Source organism: Hyperoodon ampullatus, assembly GCF_949752795.1.
Source record: "Hyperoodon ampullatus genome assembly, chromosome: 11".
NCBI lineage: Eukaryota > Metazoa > Chordata > Mammalia > Artiodactyla > Ziphiidae > Hyperoodon > Hyperoodon ampullatus.
The window spans coordinates 49,042,139-49,062,785 of record NC_136924.1 but is presented as its reverse complement, the minus strand read 5'-3'; the positions used below and the strand labels follow the sequence as shown (position 1 = coordinate 49,062,785).

Below are 20,647 nucleotides of genomic sequence, written 5' to 3'. Positions count from 1 at the left end.
GGGAATATGGGCCTATGGAAAAAATGAAACTCCACTACTCCCCCATATTGTAAATTTTTCTCCTCTGGTTAGAAAGTTTTAAAGAAATCTCAACTTTAAAATACGCCTCATCTTTCTTCTCAAATTGCCCCTTCTCTTAGTCTTATATATGATATTGTTTAAAACTCACACATCAGTGAGACTAGTCAGGAGTTTCAGGACCATTTTAATGAAGACACTAAGTTCATTTACTTGGAAAACAGGATTTTATTATGGGGTGACTTTTAGAGATTTAAGTGCTCTGTTTTATCACAATGAGAATTATCCTCAAAGCAAATATTCTCTAAGATAACAAAGTATTCAGTTTATTTGGGTAATATACTTAAACATATTAAAAGTTACAAAGCCTAAGATAAGCAAGCAACAAGTCGATAAAATCACCTCAGGATTCTAACATCTTCACATGGTATCACTGACTATGAAATGCAAAAAGACTATAAATGTTTAAGTGTAATGATCTCTAACCTATACATTACACTAGTGTGACCAAACAAATGATCGCATACTAAGGAAGACTACAGGACATGAGTAGTGCAGAAAGCTGCTCTCCAGGACTGCATTTTTAAGAAAGCTTGAAAAATTAATTGACCCAACATTTTAGGAGGGAAAAAAAGATAAGTATGGATTAGGAAGCTCCACATGTAGATAAAAAAAAATTCTAATTAAAATATCTTAGACTATTTTAGATGTTTATTTGATATTGGAAATATGGTCACTATCATAAAGTATTTCTCTTCACCACAAAAATTCCATATATTAAGGATTTACACAATCCAGGGGGGAAAATATCTAGAAACTTTTTTTTTTTTTGCCTGAGCAAGTAATCTAAAAAGGCTCTGCAAAATCTTGACTAGAGGTATCATACTCTGCAATAAAATGCTTGAGTTCTTCAACACACCGCTCACCTATTTCATGTAAATTCTGTCTCAATGCAAACTGTATAGACTTTTCTAATGAAGGATCTTTTTCAATCAGCATTTTCACAACCATCCCAAAAGTTTCACAGTCTTGTCGGTAAACCTAGAAAGATGAAATACATTGTGGTTAGCTAAGAATAATTAGCCAAACATTGAGCTGATTCAGCTGGCAGAACTATGGTGCTAAAATCTAAAAGGGAGACACAATACTGATGAACCTCTCCTGGCTCTGAGTATATACTACTGCCAAAGGCCATTTAAACCTCTGTCTCTGAGATTTGCTGACAAGTTGAATGAGTAGAAAAGCACTGATACACCACATCACTGACTACAGAAATCTGGCATGGCATTTGTCTAGCATCAGGCAGTCTACTAACAGGACATCAGACTAGAAACGAGAAGAACTGAGAACAAATGCCAGCTAGGTAAGGCACGTTGATGGCTTTATTCTTTACTTGTTTGTAAGAAGTTAAGTTTCCAAGCCCCTAACCTCAGATTATTTGTTTGAATCATGACCAGATGACAAATTTAAAATTCTGTTTAGTATACAAAAAACAACTATAAGAAGGCTGAAAGTATTTATTTGAAAAAAGCTTTTCAAGTTATAAATATTTAACCATAATTAAAATCACCAAGGCAGAGTTAAGATCAAAACAGTATGTTATACACGTACATGGTTCATGCATGTGTGTACACATATATGTATATATAGATACATACATGTATACATGTGTATATATGTATATATTTTTTCCACCTCAATGTATATATTGTACTATTTTACTTCAATATGTATATATAATTTTTATCAATGGCAATTAGGTATTATTTCCTGTCCAAAAATTGCTAAATTTTCTCCAGACTAAATGTTATTTCTTCAGTTTACAGTCACAAAATGCATTTTAGATTTCTATGCTATTTTTCATACTCTGCAATTCATGTATTTAAAGAAATATTACCGTTAAGTCTCCATGAAAATTAAGTGAAATACAAATTGTCTGATTTAAAAGAACTGTCACATTAATTTTAACTTTTCCAAATTTAACAAAAACAATCAACATAACATGTTTATTCTCTGAAAAAGGATTTTATTCATTTTTTAAAACCTTAGAAAGAAGTAATTTGAGACACTGCTTCGCTTATGATAGTTTTCCTTCCTCAAATGATCACTGCTAGTTGTGGTGGTTGCTGCTAATATTTTTTAAATGTCTGCAAGATTTTTTTTATCCTTTAAAATAGCTATTTAAAGAAGAATATTTATTTTTGACTCTCAGTACTAGGTTGCTAAATTATACTAAATTCATTTCTTTGCTCTTGAAAACTATTCACAAGCCCCAAATTAAAAAGAATACATTTTTCAAATGACCTAGAAATTAAAATATATAAAACCCTCAGCTGCCTTCTCCATCTCAGCACTAACACACACACACACACACACACACACACCCCTTTTTCTAAATAGTGATGAAATTTACTAATAGCCATTAAGTTTAATCCAACTATTTAAACCAAACATTTATTCCAGTTTATCTTAAGGTTTACATGACCCAGAATTGATATTACTAACTACTCTAATAAACCAACTTAGGAAACAGTATACCATTCACATGATATTACATAGGCTGTCAAGGCAACAGAGCACAGGAATTGGCCTAACAAACACAGAGTACCTAACCTAATGAAGCCAATGCAGTCCCCATGGGGGAAGGTAAATTCCTTACCAAACCAGTCAAGCCACATAATAACAGCATTCTAACACCAACCACAGGCCTCAGAAGACCACTTTGTGGGTGGCCTAAATTTTATAGGCTTCTTTTATAGCAGATGTAACTAGATGAGGATAAGGTTACACTGTGAATTAACCTGCAAATTCTTTGATGTAAATCTGCTGTTTTACTTAAACTGTGACTCTTTGTTTAGCATATTTACAGAACATAAATGTACTACAGATTTGCATATCAAAAGTAAAACCGTATTAAAATGTGTTCATACATTTAAACTGCAAACTACTGTCACTCTGGAGACAAGATAATACAAGCATTTAAAGGTTGTGTTTTATTTTTTACTTGTAAATCCTTTTTGAATTATTCACTGAAATAGACAAATTTTTGTACATTAGTTGACAAGAACAACTAGAACTGCCCAAAGCAATGTAATTCTCTACTACAGGACAGATTTTCTAAAAAGACTGCTTAAAATGCAATGGTTGGGCATTAGACAGGAAATAATTAGTTTTTTGTTAAAAGAAGAACCTCACCCTCCAAACTTTTATAAATAAAATTCACAACGGTCAGAAACATATTTCCGAAATCTGTTCCACAGTAAACTCAATCCCAAACAGGAAGGGTGTAGTTATCTGTGGAAGAGTTTGTTTGCTTATGGTCCCAAGCTGGAAATGCATTAATAATCTTCAGATCTGATATCTACAGGCCACACAGGAAGATTTTTTGTTGTTGCATTTTCCCTTGATTGAACCTCATCAAAATGGGAAACATGTTAAAGTTTGGGTGGGGCTCACATACATTGCATAGAAACATAGTTAAGTTTGCCAGCATAATGAAAACACTATCCAAATGTGTTTTCACACAGTCTCTTATTATAGCAGTCTGTGTTAATAGTTGAATTCTCATAAAGTACTTCTAGGAATAAAGGGATATGATACAATAAACTACCATGGCTTTTTACTATTAATTATGCTGTCTAGTGACTGAAAGAAGACTATCTGGCAAAACAAACTACATACTTATAATGACATAAAATTCCTCTAAAATGTATATCATTGTAGACCTTACCTCTGTTCCCACAAAAAAAGAAAACAAAAATTAAGGCAAAATGAGTTGTTAGAATTTTCATTTCAGACAAACCATCTTTAGCATATATATTAGAGCTCCATAAGAGCAGTTCGGTGGAATGATAGAGATAACACAGCCATTAGCCACAGGAAGCTACTTAAATTTAGGTAAATATGCATATACTTATCTTAATATTTAATTTATAATTTATATTAATATTAGGAGGTACATAGATAAACCGCAAGAGTCAGACATGCACACAGCCTTAAAAGACTGAGAAATCAAAAACAATGATTTTTCTCTATTGTTGATAACTCAACATTCCATATAATTTCCTTTATCTGAACTAATTCGGTTCAAATCCTATGTGTCCTATTTCAGGAGAGTCACATCCTAATGGGAAAGGTAAACACAGACAAATAAAACTCAGCACAAAGGAGATAACTAAATGTGGAAGGTGACAGGGAAGCTAGAAAGACTGAGTTCAAATCCTGACTCTACTACTGTGGTGGGCTGAATAATGTTCTCCATCCCCACCCCATCCCCAAGATGTCCATATCCTAATGCCTGGAACCTGGGAATATGTTACCTTACACGGTACAAGAGACTTTGCAGATATGTTTATGTCAAGGATTTGAGAAAGGGAGATTATCCTGGATTATCCAGGTGAATAAAATATAATCACCAAAGTCCTTAAAAAGAAACGCAGAAAAAGAGAGGAAATGTGATCACAGAAATAGAGGTTGAGTGATGACCTTTAAAGATGGAGGAGGGAGCTACCAGCCAAAGAGTACACGCAGCCTCCAGAAACTGAAAAAGGCCAGCAAAGAGATTCTCCCCTAGAGCCTCCGGAGTAAGGACGGCCCTTGCAGACACACTCTTGGACTTTACACATTCTTCTTAAGCTCACATGGAACGTGCACCAAGATACACCACATTCCAGGCCATAAAACACGCCTTAGCAAATTTAAAAGAACAGAAATCATACTAAGTATACTCTCAGACCACAGTGGAATTAAGTTAGAAATCAAAAGAAAGATAGCTAGAAAAATCCCAAGATATTTGGAGATTAAACAACATACTTGTAAATAACACCCAGATCAAAGAAGTCTCATCAGAAATTTTAAAATATTTTGAACTAAATGAAAATACAACTTATCAAAATTTGTGAGATGCAGCAAAAGCAGTGCTTAGAGAGAAGTTTACAGCATTAAATGAGTATGTTAGAAAAGAAGATATAAAATAAACAATGTAATAAGCTAGGATTCTAGAAAAAGAAGAGCAAATTAAATGCAAAGTAAGTAGAAGAAAATAATAAAAATTTGAGAAGTCAATGAAATTGAGAAAAGAAAATTAGAAAATCAAGAAAACCAAAAGGTGGTTCTTTAAAAAGATGAATAAAATTGATAAACCTCCAGCCAGGCTAACCAAGAGAAAAAGAGAGAAGACACAAATTATTAATATCAAAGTTGAAATAGGGGTCACCACTACTGACCTCCCAGGCATTTATAATAAAGGAATATTATGACAACTCTATGTGCACTAATTTGATAAATTAGATGAAATGAACCAATTCCTTGAAAGATACAGTCTAGCAAAACTCAAACAAGGAAAAATAGATAATATAAATAGGCCTATATCTATGAAAGAAATTGAATTAACAATTAATAACATACCAAAACAGAAAGCACTAGGCCCAAGTGGTTTCACTGGTGAATTCTACCAAACATTTAAAGAAAAATGATACCAATTCTTCACAATCACTTCTAGTAAACAGAAGCAGAGGGAACATTTCCTACTGTTCTATGAGGTCAGCATCACCCTATTACCCAAACCAGACAAAGACATTACAAGGAAGAAAAATTACAGACCTGTATCTCTCATGAACACAGATGCCAAAAAATTCTGAAATCCAAAATACAATAAAAAGAATTATACATCACAGGGCTTCCCTGGTGGCGCACTGGTTGAGAGTCCGCCTGCCGATGCAGGGGACATGGGTTCATGCCCCGGTCCGGGAAGATCCCACATGCCGCAGAGCGGTTGGGCCCATGAGCCATGGCTGCTGAGCCTGTGCGTCTGGAGCCTGCGCTCCGCAACGGGAGAAGCCACAACAGTGAGAGGCCCGCGTACCGCAAAAAAAAAAAAAGAATTATACATCACAATCAAGTGGGATTTACTGCAGGTATGCAAGGTTGGTTCAACATTTGAAAATCAGTTAATGCCATCCATCACATCAATGTGCTAGAAAAGAAAAATCACATGATCATATCAATAGACACAGAAAAGCATTTGAAAAAAATCCAACACTCATTCACAACAAAAAGTCTCTGGCAAACTAGGAATAGAGGAGAACTTCCTCAACTTGATAAAAAATATCTACAATAACCCTACTGCTAAATCATGGTGAGAAAGTAGATGCTTTCCTCCCAAGACAGGAAACAAGACAAGTATATCCCCTTTTACAACTCCTATTCAACACCGTACTGAACACAGATAATGCAGTAAGACAAGAAAAGGTATACCAATTATGAAGGGAGAAATAAAACTCTCTTTGTTTGCAGATATCATGACTGTGTAGAAAATCCCAAAACTGACCAAAACACTAGTGGAACTAATAAGTGATTAGAGCAAGGTTGCAGGATACAAGGTTAATATACAAAAGTCAACTGCTTTCCTAGATAATAGAAATGAACAACTGTAATTTGAAATTAAAAACAAAACACAGCACCAAAAAAAACTACGTATAGTATAAACCTAACAAAACAGATACAAGATCTATATGATAAAAACTATAAAACACTGATGAAATAAATCAAAGAAGATATAAATACCAGCATACCTCATTTTATTGCACTTTGCTTTATTGCACTTTACAGTGCCTGCAGTGTTTTTTACAAATTGAAGGTTTGTGGCAACCTTGCATCAAGCAAGTCTATTGGCACCATTTTCCAACAGCATTTGTTCACTTTGTGTTTCTGTGTCACATTTTGGTAATTCATGCCATACCTCAAATGCTTCACCAGCAAAAAGATTATGGCTCACTGAAGGCTACCATTTTTTAGCAATAAAGTATTTTTTAATAAGGTATGTATATTGTTTTTTTAGACATATTGCTATTACACCCTTAACAGACTATAGTATAGTATAAACATAACTTTTATATGCATTGGGAAACCAAAAAATTCATGTGACTTGCTTTATTGTGATATTTTCTTTATTAAGGTGGCCTGGAGCTGAACCTGCAATATCTCCTAGGTATGTTTGTAAATGGAGATATAGTCCATGTCCATGGATAAGAAAATTCAGTATTGTTAAGAAATCAGTTCTTCCCAACTTGATCTATAAAGTCAACACAGTCACAACAAAAATTCCAGCAAGTAATTTTGTAGATATTGACAAACTGATTCTAAAGTTTATATGGAAAGGTAAAAGACCCCAGAAGAGTCAACATAATACTGAAGAAAAAGAACAAAGTCAGAGAACTGACACTCAACTTACTATAAAGCCACAGTAATAAAGACTGTATGGTATTTTCAAAAGAACAAAGAGATCAGTTGTACAGAATAAATAGCCCAGAAATAGATTCATACAGTTGAACAGTCAACTGATCTTTGACAAAGGAGCAAAGGCAATTCAATGAAGAAAGAATAGTCTTCAACAGATGGTGCTGGAAGAACTGATCATCCATGTGCAAAATCTAGACAGAGATGAACTCAGAATGGATCATAGACCTAAATGTAAAACACAAAACTATAATACTTTTAGAAGATAACAGAGGAAAAAATCTAGGTGACAACATCAAAAGTATGTTCCAAGAAAAAAAATTGAATTTCATTTAAATTAAAAACATCTCCTTTGGGAAAGATAATGTTAAGAGAACAAACAGACAAGCTACACACTAGGAGAAAAATCTTTGCAAATCATATATCTGACAAATTACTAGTATCCAAAATATACAAAGAATTCTTAAAACTCAAAAACAAGCTCAATTAAATAAATGGGCAAAAGATCTGAACAGACACCTCACCAACGAAGACATTTAGATAGCAAATAAGCAAATGAAAACATGTTCAACATCATATGTCATTAAGGGTATTGAGTATTAAAACAATGATGAAATGAGATACCACTACACACCTATTAGAATTGTTAAAATCCAAAACAATGACAACCCCAATTTCTGGTGAGAATGCAAGCAATAGGAACTCTCATTCATTGCTGGTGGGAATGCAAAATGATACAGGCCACTTTGGCAGACTACTGAGAAGAATCACACAAATGAAAAAAAGAGGGGAAACGTTAGGTACCCTCTGTGCCTTAGTTTCAGTATCTACAGACCTAACTATGCTGTTGTAAGGACTGAGATAATAAACAGCACTCAGTATAGTGCCTGCTCTGTAGGAAGCATTTAATATATGTTAAAGATAGTGATGCTGATGACGGAAAGAAGAAAAACACTCTTCTGGCTTTGTCTAGAGAAGGGAGTATTAGAAAATGATATTGTAACTTCTTTTTAATGTTTAACATCTAATTATATTTCTAACATCAAAGACTACAGTTAAAATTTTATCATTAATGCTTTTATTTTGGTTTTAGTTTTATCTCAAGTCCTTTGCTTTCTGCTGACATTAATCACGTGCACACTGAAAAAAAAATCAATGTGAAGACCACATTTCCCATCTCAAGAGCTGATTATTTAAACATGAGGAGTTCTCACAAGGAAAACATGGAGGAGGAAAAGGAAATAGCATTTTGGGGAAACTCAATTGGATTGGCCTAGTTAAAGCATGTTAACCTCAAAGCAGGTCATGAAGAGCTTTCTTTCAAGGAGTTTAGATCTCAACTTATACATTAACAATTAGCAAATGAGTAAAAAGCTACAAGCAGGAAGTGGATCCTTTTGATGTATCAGGGAGATAATGGTTAGGAAAAAATGCTATGGGTTCCTGAGAACCAGAACTATGAATGCCACGTTAAAGAAAGAGGCTTAATTCAGAGTAATTAAGAAGCAATATGGATATGATAATATAAAAAAAAAAAACCAATCCAAAAATGTGCAGAAGACCTAAACAGACATTTGTCCAAAGAAGATATACAGATTGCCAACAAACACATGAAAGGATGCTCAACATCATTAATCATTAGAGAAATGCAAATCAAAACTACAATCAGGTATCACCTCACACCAGTCAGAATGGCCATCATCAAAAACTCTAGAAACAATAAATGCTGGAGAGGGTGTGGAGAAAAGGGAACACTCTTGCACCGTTGGTGGGAATGTAAATTGGTACAGCCACTATGGAGAACAGTATGGAGGTTCCTTAAAACACTAAAAATAGAACTACCATATGACCCAGCAGTCCCACTACTGGGCATATACCCTGAGAAAACCATAATTCAAAAAGAGTCATGTACCAAAATGTTCATTGCAGCTCTATTTACAATAGCCAGGACATGGAAGCAACCTAAGTGTCCATCGACAGACGAATGGATAAAGAAGATGTGGCACATGTATACAATGGAATATTACTCAGCCATAAAAAGAAACGAAATTGAGTTATTTGTAGTGAGGTGGATGGACCTACAGTCTATCATACAGAGTGAAGTAAGTCAGAAAAAGAAAAACAATTACCATATGCTAACACATATATATGGAATATATATATTAAAAAAAAAGGTTCTGAAGAACCTAGGGGCAGGACAGGAATAAAGACACAGACGTAGAGAATGGACTTGAGGGCATGGGGAGGGGGAAGGGTAAGCTGGGACGAAGTGAGAGAGTGGCATGGACATATATACACTACCAAATGTAAAATAGATAGCTAGTGGGAAGCAGCCACATAGCACAGGGAGATCAGCTCGATGCTTTGTGACCACCTAGAGATGTGGGATAGGGAGGGTGGGAGAGAGGTGCAAGAGGGAGGACATATGGGGATATATGTATATGTATAGCTGATTCACTTTGTTATAAAGCAGAAACTAACACACCGTTGTAAAGCAATTATACTCCAATAAAGATGTTAAAAAAAAAGAATAATGGGTGGAAGGTTTTAATTTATTTCAAGGGGGAGGGTATTGGGAATGGGAGATAAGGTCAGTACCTAATATGTAATTGAGGCACCTATCAAAAGGAAGTTGAGTACTGAGTCTAGACTTTAGGAGAAAGAAATAGAGGAGGGAGGGAGGGGGAGAGAGAGATCATTTTCAGCACCAGTGCCAGCTGAGGCCATGGGAGTTCCTTGAAGAACGGGATAAGTTCTTTCCAGCTCCAGTATCTGATAAAGTAGATATTCAGTAAATGCTGAATGAATAGCTAAAGTCAGTTCTGAGAGAATGTGTAGTATAAGAACAAAAGACAGCCCAAAGTAGACATCTAAAAACGTCAATACCAACCCTAAAAGTGACAATAAGGAAGACTAAGAACCAGGAGAGAATGAAGGAGAAAGTTTGTAAAATAATGACCCAGTCAATCAAATGCCAGAGAAAGGTTTAAGAAGCTGACAAACAAAACATGTTCATCGGATGTGGAAATTAGGGAGTAGGTGGTTAACTGCAGAAGCAGTTTACTGGGCTGGTGGAGCTTATGGAGCTATGCTGCCCAATCCAGTAGCCACTAGCCATATGTGCCTACTTAACTTTAAATCTTAATTAATTAAATCAAAAATTCAGTTCCTCAGTTGCACTTTAGTGGCTTCCATATTGGATAGTGCAAATACAAAACGTTTCCACCGTCACAGAAATTTCTATTAAGCAGTGCTGTTATAGAAAATTGAGCAGTGGAAAAAGGGTGAAGTGACAAGTGTTGACCTGGTAAATTAATTAATATATATTTGCAACTATTTTACCATTAAAGTAGAAATAAAAGCTTACCACTTTTAAAGAAGCATTGTGAAATATTAGTACCCGTGAAATATTCTACAATCTTTTGGTGAAATTCACATAAAAATTAAGTTAAAAAAAGTAACTCCAATTGAGGCTTAATATACAAGGGAACATTCATAATGTCTACTGTGTTGATGAGGCTGGGAAAAAAGTGACAACATACTGATGTTAAATACTGGAGCAAACTTAAACCTTTTAATTTGGGTCTGTGGTAATGCAGAAGGTGTCAAAACTATTGTCATCTATGTTGCTCCTTGTGCTATATTAATAGAAAAAGATATCTTTGAAACATCCTCCTCAAAGCTGCACTGGCTCTTAAAAACACAGCTCCTAAAAAGAACAGTGATGGTTGCTAAGAAATGCATTATGTATACATGGATTAGATCTCAACCGCCTACATTCAATATGTGGGTACAACTACTACGGCCATATAAAAAAGTAAGTCCAAAATTAATGATAAAGTGGTTAAATGCTAAAAAACCTTAGCAATTCATGTTTGTAGAATTCTCATCCATAAATATAGATCAGTTTATAAACGTACACAATTCAATCCAAGATTAATATTTAAATGTTTTTGTTTTATCCTTTCCAGCTTATTGGTTCTTGCAATCTTAAATATACTCAACAGACAAAAATAAAAGAAATAATTCCAAAGAGTCTACAAAATTTTTCGCTGATGCCAAAACCAGGTACCACTGAGATTAAATACAGGAACAAGACAAATCTCAAATTAATACCGAGCAAAAAAAAGTTGCAAAGGAAATTAGAGATACCATTTATGCATGTCTTTAAAAGTTTATTTCGTTTAGGTATACATACATATAAACTAAAAATACATGAGAATGACAACCCTGAGAAGGGAGGGAGCCAGCAGGGATCTGCGAGGGGCTTTATCTACATCTGTAATATTTTATTTATTTAAAAAGAGGGGGGGAAAGCCACAAATATTAAACTCTAGTTAATGACATACATGAAGTATTTAGGAGTGAAGTATACTGAGATGGGCAACATATGTTGACATGCACCTAAAAGTAAGATGAATTAATGGATGAACAGAAGCATGGATAGATATGTCAAAGCAAATAAAACAAAATATTAATTAGAGAATCTAGGTGATCAGTATATGGGTTTGCACTGTATAATTCCTCATGCTTGGAATTTTTATAATAAAATACTAAAGGGAAAGAGACATCTAAAGCAAAATAAGGCCTAATGATGGGTATATGGGTCTGGGCATCTCAGCTTACAAATGAAGATGGATCTCTGTTTTGCTTGGACTCTGGGTACTGAACTTTGCATCTTATCAAAGTGGGTTGAGAATTACAGATATTAATGAATCTGTAAATGCAAATATAAATTTGAATGATAGATAGCTGTGCCTGTCAACTAGAACTCACCTACTATGTGCAAGGCACTGGATTTAGTCAGTAATAGAGCAGACCCTGCCCAAGGAAATTAGATTCTAATAAAAAAGAGTAATATGTTTAAGATAACCATAAGGCAAGGCAAAATACAGAAATACCTCAGAGATATTGCGAGTTCAGTTCCAGACCATCATAATAAAGCAAATATCACATCCCATTAATTTTTTTGGCTTGCCAGTGCATATAAAAGTTATGTCAGATAACCTATGGACTAGGAGAAAATATTTGCAAACGATGCAACCAACAAGTGGTTAATCTCCAAAATACACAAACTGCTCATACAACTCAATATCAAAAACCCAAAAAACCCAATCACAAAATGGGCAGAAGAGCTAAACAGACATTTCTCCAAAGAGAACGCACAGGCCAATAGACACATGAAAAGATGCTCAATATTGCTAATTATTAGAGAAATGCAAATCAAAACTACAATGAAGTATCACCTCACACCAGTCAGAATGGCCATCATCAAAAAGTCTGCAAATAGTAAATGCTGAAGAGTATGCGGAGAAAAGGGAACCCTCTTTCACTGTTGCTGAGAATGTAAACTGGTATAGCCACAATGGAAAACAGTGTAGAGGTTCCTTAAAAAACTAAAATTAGAGCTACCATATGATCCAGCAATCCCACTCCTGGGGATATATCTAGAAAAGATGAAAACTCTAATTTGAAAAGATACATGCACCCCAATGTTCATAGCATCACTATTTACAACAGCCAAGACATGGAAGCAACCTAAGTGTCCATCCAACAGATGAATGGATAAAGAAGATGTGGTATATATCTACAATGGAATACTACTAAGCCATAAAAAATACTGAAATATTGCCATTTGCAGCAACATGGATGGACCTAGAGATTATCATACTGAGTGAAGTAAGTCAGACAGAGAAAGACAGATATTACATCACTTATATGTGGAATCTAAAAAATAATACAAACAAATTTATTTACAAAACAGAAACAGACTCACAGACATAGAAAACAAACTTATGGTTACCAAAGGGGAAGGGGGGGGTGAGGGGATTAACAGATACACACCACCATATATAAAATAGATAAAACAGTAAGGATTTGCTATATAGCATAGGGAACTACATTCAATATCTGGTAATAACCTATAATGGAAAAGAATCTGAAAAAAAAAATACCTGAATCACTTTGCTGTATATCTGAAACTAATACAATATTGTAAATCAACTACACTTCAAAAAAAGAGCAATGTTGGGACTTCCCTGGTGGCGCAGTGGTTAAGAATCCGCCTGCCAATGCAGGGGTCACCAGTTCAATCCCTGGTCCGGGAAGATCCCACATGTCGCGGAGCAACTTCTGAGCCTGCGCTCTAGAGCCTGTGAGCCACAACTACTGCAGCCCACGTGCCACAACTACTGAAGCCCACGTGCCTAGAGCCTCTGCTCCGCAAGAAGAGAAGCCACCGCAATGAGAAGCACGCGCACCACAATGAAGAGCAGCCCCCACGCGCCGCGACTAGAGAAAGCCCGCGCGCAGCAACGAAGACCCAAAGCAGCCAAGAATAAATTTTAAAAAGTTATGTTTACACTATACTGTAGTCTATTAAGTGTGCAATAGCATTATGTCTAAAAAATTGTATATACCTTAATTTTAAAATATTTTATTCCTAAAAAATGCTAACCTTCATCTGAGCTTTCAGTGAGTCATAATCTTTTTGCCATAATGACATCAAAGATCACAAATCATCATAACAAATATAATAATAGTTAAAAAGTTTGAAATATTGCAAGAATTACTAAAATGTGACACAGAGACACAATGCGAGCAAACGCTGCTGGAAAAATGGTGCCAGCAGACTTGCTAGATGCAGGGTTGCCACAAACCTTCAATTTGTAAAAAATGAAATATCTGCAAAACCCAGTAAAGCGAAGCACAATAAAACAAGGTATGTCTTTACAGTAAATGCCATAAGACAAACACAAAATATTGATATTATAATAATTCCAAAGAAAAGATCATAATGAGTGGAGAGGGGGAGGATTAAAAGCACTTAGAATGCTGGCTATTTTCAGGAATCCTGGAAGCTTGCAAACAAAAAAGCATAGAAAGAAGAATGAATCTTGGAAGATAGGGAAGATTTGGAAAAGATGGCTAATGGATAGACTAGAATCAAATGGAGCTAACATATGAACAGATTGAACTTGAAATAACTTATGATTGGCCTACGGTTTAACTTCTCCTTGGACTTAACTTATATTACATTGTAGACAAACTTATATTACATTGTAGACATTTTTTTCCTTATTCACCAGACAACAAACAAACCTCTGAAGATTGCTGATTAGAGGGAAATGAATGTATTCATTACCAATATCCCCTTCAAATCTGATTCAGTAGACCAGGAAAAGTAATTTCATGCTCAATGCCAGTTTAAGAAAAGAAATTCTAAGATTCAAAACATTTTATAAAAAGGCTATATCTAGGGACTTCCCTGATGGCGCAGTGGTTAGGAATCCACCTGCCAATGCAGAGGACACGGGTTCGAGCCCTGGTCCGGGAAGTCCGGGAAGATTATGTAGAATACATTAGTTGCTGCGGAGCAACTAAGCCCATGTGCCACAGCTACTAAGCCTGCGCTCTAGAGCCCGCGAGCCACAACTACTGAGCCCGTGTGCCACAACTACTGAAGCACACACACCTAGAGCCTGTGCTCCACAACGAGAAACCAAAAAAACAAAAGGCTATATCTAAAGAAAAATAGTCATAATGAAGATAAAAGGCAATTAAATAAAATAGGTTTAAAAATTCTAATTGCTGAGAAAATGGTTAACAATAAGCATTTTGAAAAATGACAAAATTTATCTGGTGGCTTTTAATATTCTCATGTCTAAAAACAATAAAAATTCTTTAATAAAGGCCAGGAAGGATAGGCTCAATTTAGACATTTTCCCAAGTTAATGTCTAAAACATTCATCACCGTGAAAACAGATCACAGGTTAAAATGACAAGTCAGCTCCTTAAAAGATACTTGTCACTTAGAAAGTATTTCCCTTGAATAAAAAAAAAAAATCAAATGTAAAATTTCTCATGTATATACTGAACTGATTTTTCTTAACATATAGCTATTTGTTATAAAAGAAATTATTATTAGTTGAAAATTAAATGAAGCTAATGAGTATACAACCAAAAGAAAAACCTTACAGTTTAAGTTAGTGTTATCCAAAGAAATTTTATTTTAATTAAGATTACTTCCAAATAAATCTTTTTAGAAATTAATAGATTTAAATTGTTCATGAGGTTAGTCTAATCCTCAAATGATTTAACATTATCAATCAGAAAAGTACAAAGTCCTGCCTTACAAAAGGTCACATTTTAGATTTGAATAAGGCTAAAAGAAAGTAAATAATTAGCAACAGCCTGTTCCATAAGCATAAAATCTTACACTGGTTTGAGAGAAATAAGAGGAGCAACCTCCATCCACCCAGTAACCCTCTGACAGGAGAAACCGTTAGGAGTGACTAAGCAGGAAGCAGCTTAGCTACTTCATGACCCGTCCACTGCACCCCCTTCCTCCTGGTTCGTCTCTCACAAAAGAGGTTGGCAAGAATCCAAAAGTAAGGTTGCTTTAACCTTGTGAAGATGTGGAAGAACGACTCAGAACCTAAGCCCAGTCAGTGAGCCATCAGGAAGGGCTCACTACGCAGGAAGAATTTTAAGAAAATGGGGAGGCATCCTAGGCAAACGTCTCTATGACTAGAAATGGTTATGGGTTACAATTCTACAGGCTTTTTTTTGTTGTTTGTTTAAACATAATAGCATTTAGAAATTACTGGCATATTAGAAACATTAAGTCACTAACAACATCGTCACATAGGCTTTTTACATTATTTTATGTACCAGGACTATCCTCATTTTACAAAAATACTGAAGCAGAGAGATTAAAGGAGTTCACAGTTGCATGAAGTATGACTAACATTCGCAGCCTAGGTTTCTAATTTAACCCTTACAATGCTGCTGCTATAACCCATGAGAATTATTTAAATCCAAAATTAGAAATAAAGCCACGACTGAGACTAAATCTTTGGCAAAGATAAATTAATCTGCTTGGTTTTGAAGAGTGGTGTAAAGAAAGATGACCTGGAAGGCAGGTCATCTGATCATGATTCCTAACTATCTTAAGAAAATGAGACATTATTTCTGTGTGTGTGCTTCATGTCTAATACTTTATAAGTCATTCCCCTAGTGCTATCTGAAACTTGGGTTATTTTTCCATACAGCTTCAGGGATGCCACTAAAATAAATTTATGAAAAATAAACAAATCAGATCAGCCATCTTCCCCACGCTGAGAAAAAGCACTACTGTTCTGTAAACTACTTACGCTGTCGGTTTAAAGAGCATTTTATGGCTGAAATGGGACATTTTCAATGAATTCTGCAGGGGAAGCTAGTTCTTCTCTAGCTTTTTTGCCAGGTGATTCAGTGCACCTTTTTTGCTATATGATTCACTCTATCATCCCATTTCTTTCAACATTAAAATTCTATACTGTAAAGTTGATTTTAAGGGAAATTACTTTTCCTACTGTGAAATTTCCCCATGTCTCACACTGAAAAAATTAAGTTATGGTTCAGCACATATGTGCTGTTGTGCTACTTTTTCTTTTCCTCTGTTTTCAGTGACACTAGACAGTTTAAATATTTTGTATGTAGTGCAGTTTAGAAAAACTTTCATTTTCGTTACAGTATCAAGGTACTGTGAATTTTCAGCTCAAGATAAGAAGTCCTTGCTAATAGTTTTGGGAGACTTAAAATGTATGCCATCATCTCTTTTAGTGAAGGTAATGGGAGTGGGGGTTATGAAGAGGTCGCTGAACCAGAAGGTGCCAGTGAAGGGGTCGGACGCACTAAAGGTGGTCAGAATTAACTATAACTTCAGTATTCTGGCAGCTTCAGCAGTTTCTGCTTAGCTGTACCTTATCCACCCCACCCCGACCCCCATCCTGAGAGAGGCCTCTGGCAGCTATATTTATATTATATTCCAATTGAAAAATATATATTTATAGAATAAAATTTAAGGGATTTTGGTGATAAAGACAAATCCCAGGGCGTACTAGATTATGAATTGGGTTTATGATGCTGCATTGCCAAGGAAGAGGAAAAGTAGACAGCTGGTGGGGAGGGAGGCATGGGGAGAAAGAAGGAAAATTAAGGAAGAAGTTCAGAAACTGCCTGGTAGCCTTCCAGTTCCAGACTCTAAACCTGGTTTTTGCCCTATATTTCATGAGAAATCCCCATAAGCTTTCAGTACTTTCCCTTTACTTGCTAAAGGTAGTCTGAGTGGGTTTTATAACTTGCAACCAAAAAGAACTTCCTCCAGATACCTAGCATTATAGCCTGCTGCATGTAGTAGATGTCATCTGGCCTTCTGGGCTGGGGTGATGATCTGGGAGCAGCAAAGACCTGTGCAGTTACACCTGCACTGCAGCATATCTGCTCATCAGCAGTGCTTTCACACTGGCAAGAGTGCCAAGGTGATGGTAGAAATCTATTTTCTCTTCAATACAGTTGCAAACCTATCAAAAAGGTGCTTCACAAGGCTTTATCCAACATAGTTGAAGACAGGCTATACTGTTTCATGGTGAAAGCTAAACAACTGCCAATCCTTGGAGTTCACTGAAAATACAGCTTTCGTTACTCCTACTGAAAAAAAAAATGTATCTGCTTTCAACTCATCATATGCAAATAAGAAATAGAATATTATCAGTCTACTTAATTGTACTTCTACCAGAGAGAAGCTTTTCAATTAGATAACATATAGTACCACTCTGAATACTTCTAATATGTGTTCTTTTTTCTTTCCAGAAGAAAGGAATTATTCATAACTAACACAAATAGCACAGCTTCATTTTAAAAATAGGAACTGCAGTAACCGGTATATTATAAGTAGGTTAAAATTAATGAATGTTTAAAATAATTTATTATTTTACTGTTATCTCTGAAGGTATTTATATTATGTACAGTGGGAAAAGTCCATAAATCCCACTACATATGAATGGAAATACATATTTTCAAGGTCTCTCTGCAAATATTTTCTAGTCTATACATTTAATAGCAAAGTCTACAGAGTAACTGGTATATGATTTAAAATTAGTCTTGATATGTCTACTTGACATTACAAATAAAACTACTAATGACTTCTCAAATGATACTGAAGTACCTTCCAAGAATCAGAGACACACTTATAACAATACTGTGCACACAAATGAACAGACACATGCTAGAATCATGATGCTGTCATCATTACATCAACCAATTATGCCACTACTTCCATTTTATGTTCAAGATAAGGACCATGTGTTAATTGTTGTCTGATGTTATTAAATTTTCGTAAATAAGATGGAAATCTGGTCCTCAAAAAAGCCTTTTTGAAGATGGAATTTGGCTACAGCCAAGGATTTGAGATAGGAATCCAGTCAAATGAAATTTTCTGTTTGCAGATAATTTGGGGTAAGCTGCTGTTACAGAATACGACTACATATTTCTAATTTGTGGTAAGCTGCTATTACACAATACAATGAAATATTTCTATTTATTTGAAATTATGAGGATAAAAATGAAAGTACTAAAACTGTACTTTTAAATTAATAACTTTTTTTGGCTGGCAAAAGTCACTAAAATTGGAGTGATCGGTATATTTTAGGTAAGAATAAAGGGGAAAACCAGACATTAAATCTTTGTTTGGATTAGCAGCACTGAACACTGAACTGTTTCAGATAAAATAATGGTCAAAAGGCTGGCCACCTTACTACAAGAGCCAAAAGAAACTGTAGGCTATAGTTTCCCCTTTAACCTTACTTCATTCAAGATTCTCATATGCTCATGTTGATACAACAGAAGACAGAAATTTTTCATACAAACACATACTGGAAAAATGCATTAAACCATTTCTTCCCCCATACATATTTTCAGTGTCCTATGTCAATAAAAAGCATAAATATCAAAATGTGGCTTCACTCTCTGAGGGTTCACTACTTCATGTTATAGTAATTAAAAGGCCAGAAATTAATATTGAAGGTTAGGACTTACTGCCTGAGAAAACACGAAATCATCTATAAAAATTAATTGCTAAAGTATTCTACTGTTAAAAGGGACTGATTACACACTTTCGGAAGTACCATAGTGCTGAAATCTGACTCTCTTGTATACCTCCTTATTTCTTGATTGTGCTATTTCTACAGTCACAATACTGGTGTGAACCTAACCAATACAACTCTGTTATAACACAGTAGCCTTCTTTCTAATTGTTTTGTTTCTAGTCTTTTTATTCTAAACTCTCCTGCTCACAGAAGCCATCATCCTATTGGCTTCCAAGATCTGACTCAAATTCTTTAATAAAATCTTAGCTACTAAAATAGTCTTATCACCTACCAAAATATCATGCACCATACATTTTTCAGGATTCTACCTGCTCTCATATGTCATTTGCATTTCCTTGGTTGCTTTTCTACTTTAATTTATTCAAAATTTTGTTCAAGATATATTTCATGAAGTTTTTCCAGATCAAATTTTTCCAGTTACTTGAAATATCTAAGAAGTATACATTTATTTCTGGCCATCCTACCTCTATTATATTGAGGGTAAATACAATTTATTTTGCTTCCTTTGTAACTGTCTCCCAGTAGGTATAAGGCTGGGAACAAAATGGATCTTTAATTCTCTGATTAATTTGAAGGCTTAACATATATTCTGGCTCAAACTTTGGCTCAAACTTCACTTAGACATTTTGGCCATCCTTGCAATTGATCCTAAATGCAAATTCTTTGAGATTAGTAAATGAATCTGTTCATAGGTGTTGTGAATAAATATTGTTCCTTGATCACGTAAATATCATAATTAAATTTTTAATTGATTTAGCATTACAAGGAAGGTGTAACCAGACCTGCCCACACCCACCAGTCTGTAGGCGTCAGTACTGGAATACATCAGGTCAAGCAACTAACTGGGCAGGGACACAGCCCCACTCACCAGCAGACAAGCTGAACCTGAGCCCACAGTCACCCTTGGACATGGCCCTGCCTACCAGAGGGCCCAGGAACTGGTCCCACGCACCACTGTGCAAGTACTAGACCCAAGATCCCCAGGCCCTGCAGCCAGAGCACGAGGAGCCACCAGTGGGCAGACAGTAGGTCCAGAATCCCCTGGGACTTGGCCACGCCCACCAGCAAGCCACATCTAGCATTAGGAAAAGTCTCATCCACCAAGAAGTAGACTCAAGCCCCAGGACCACTACAGCCACAAAGCCTGCCATCAGGCTAGTACCAGCCCTAGGATGGGATGGGCCACGGCCCTGCCAACCAGAAGTCCAACACAAGCTTCAGGACACCACAGACCACACAGTCAACTGTGTCATGAACTGGCAGAACACACCAGCAGTCCAACACCAGCTCTGGGACCCCTGGGCCTTGCACCCAGACGCCAAGACCCAGCTCTGCCCTCCCAGTGGGCTAGCACTAGTCTGAGGACTTTGCTTCATCCATCCACTGGTGGGCAGGCACCAGCCACATGATTTCCTGGACCCCGACTCTGCCCAACAGTGAACCAGCACTAACCCCAGCGCCCG

General features: G+C 35.8%; 1 protein-coding gene across 8 annotated transcripts in view; it reads right to left on the bottom strand.

Annotated features, from left to right (window-relative positions):
- Positions 1 to 247: 247 nt before the first annotated feature.
- Positions 248 to 20,647, bottom strand: part of PPHLN1 (periphilin 1) — a gene marked incomplete at its 5' end in the record, with an annotated part of 123,534 nt that continues 103,134 nt past the window's right edge. For all 8 annotated transcript variants that reach the window (XM_079715988.1, XM_079715989.1, XM_079715990.1 and 5 more), the window contains one exon: positions 248 to 1,059. In XM_079715988.1, the coding sequence (XP_079572114.1) occupies positions 865 to 1,059 (195 nt within the window). In that variant the 3' untranslated portion in view covers positions 248 to 864. The remainder of the gene's footprint in view (positions 1,060 to 20,647) is intronic.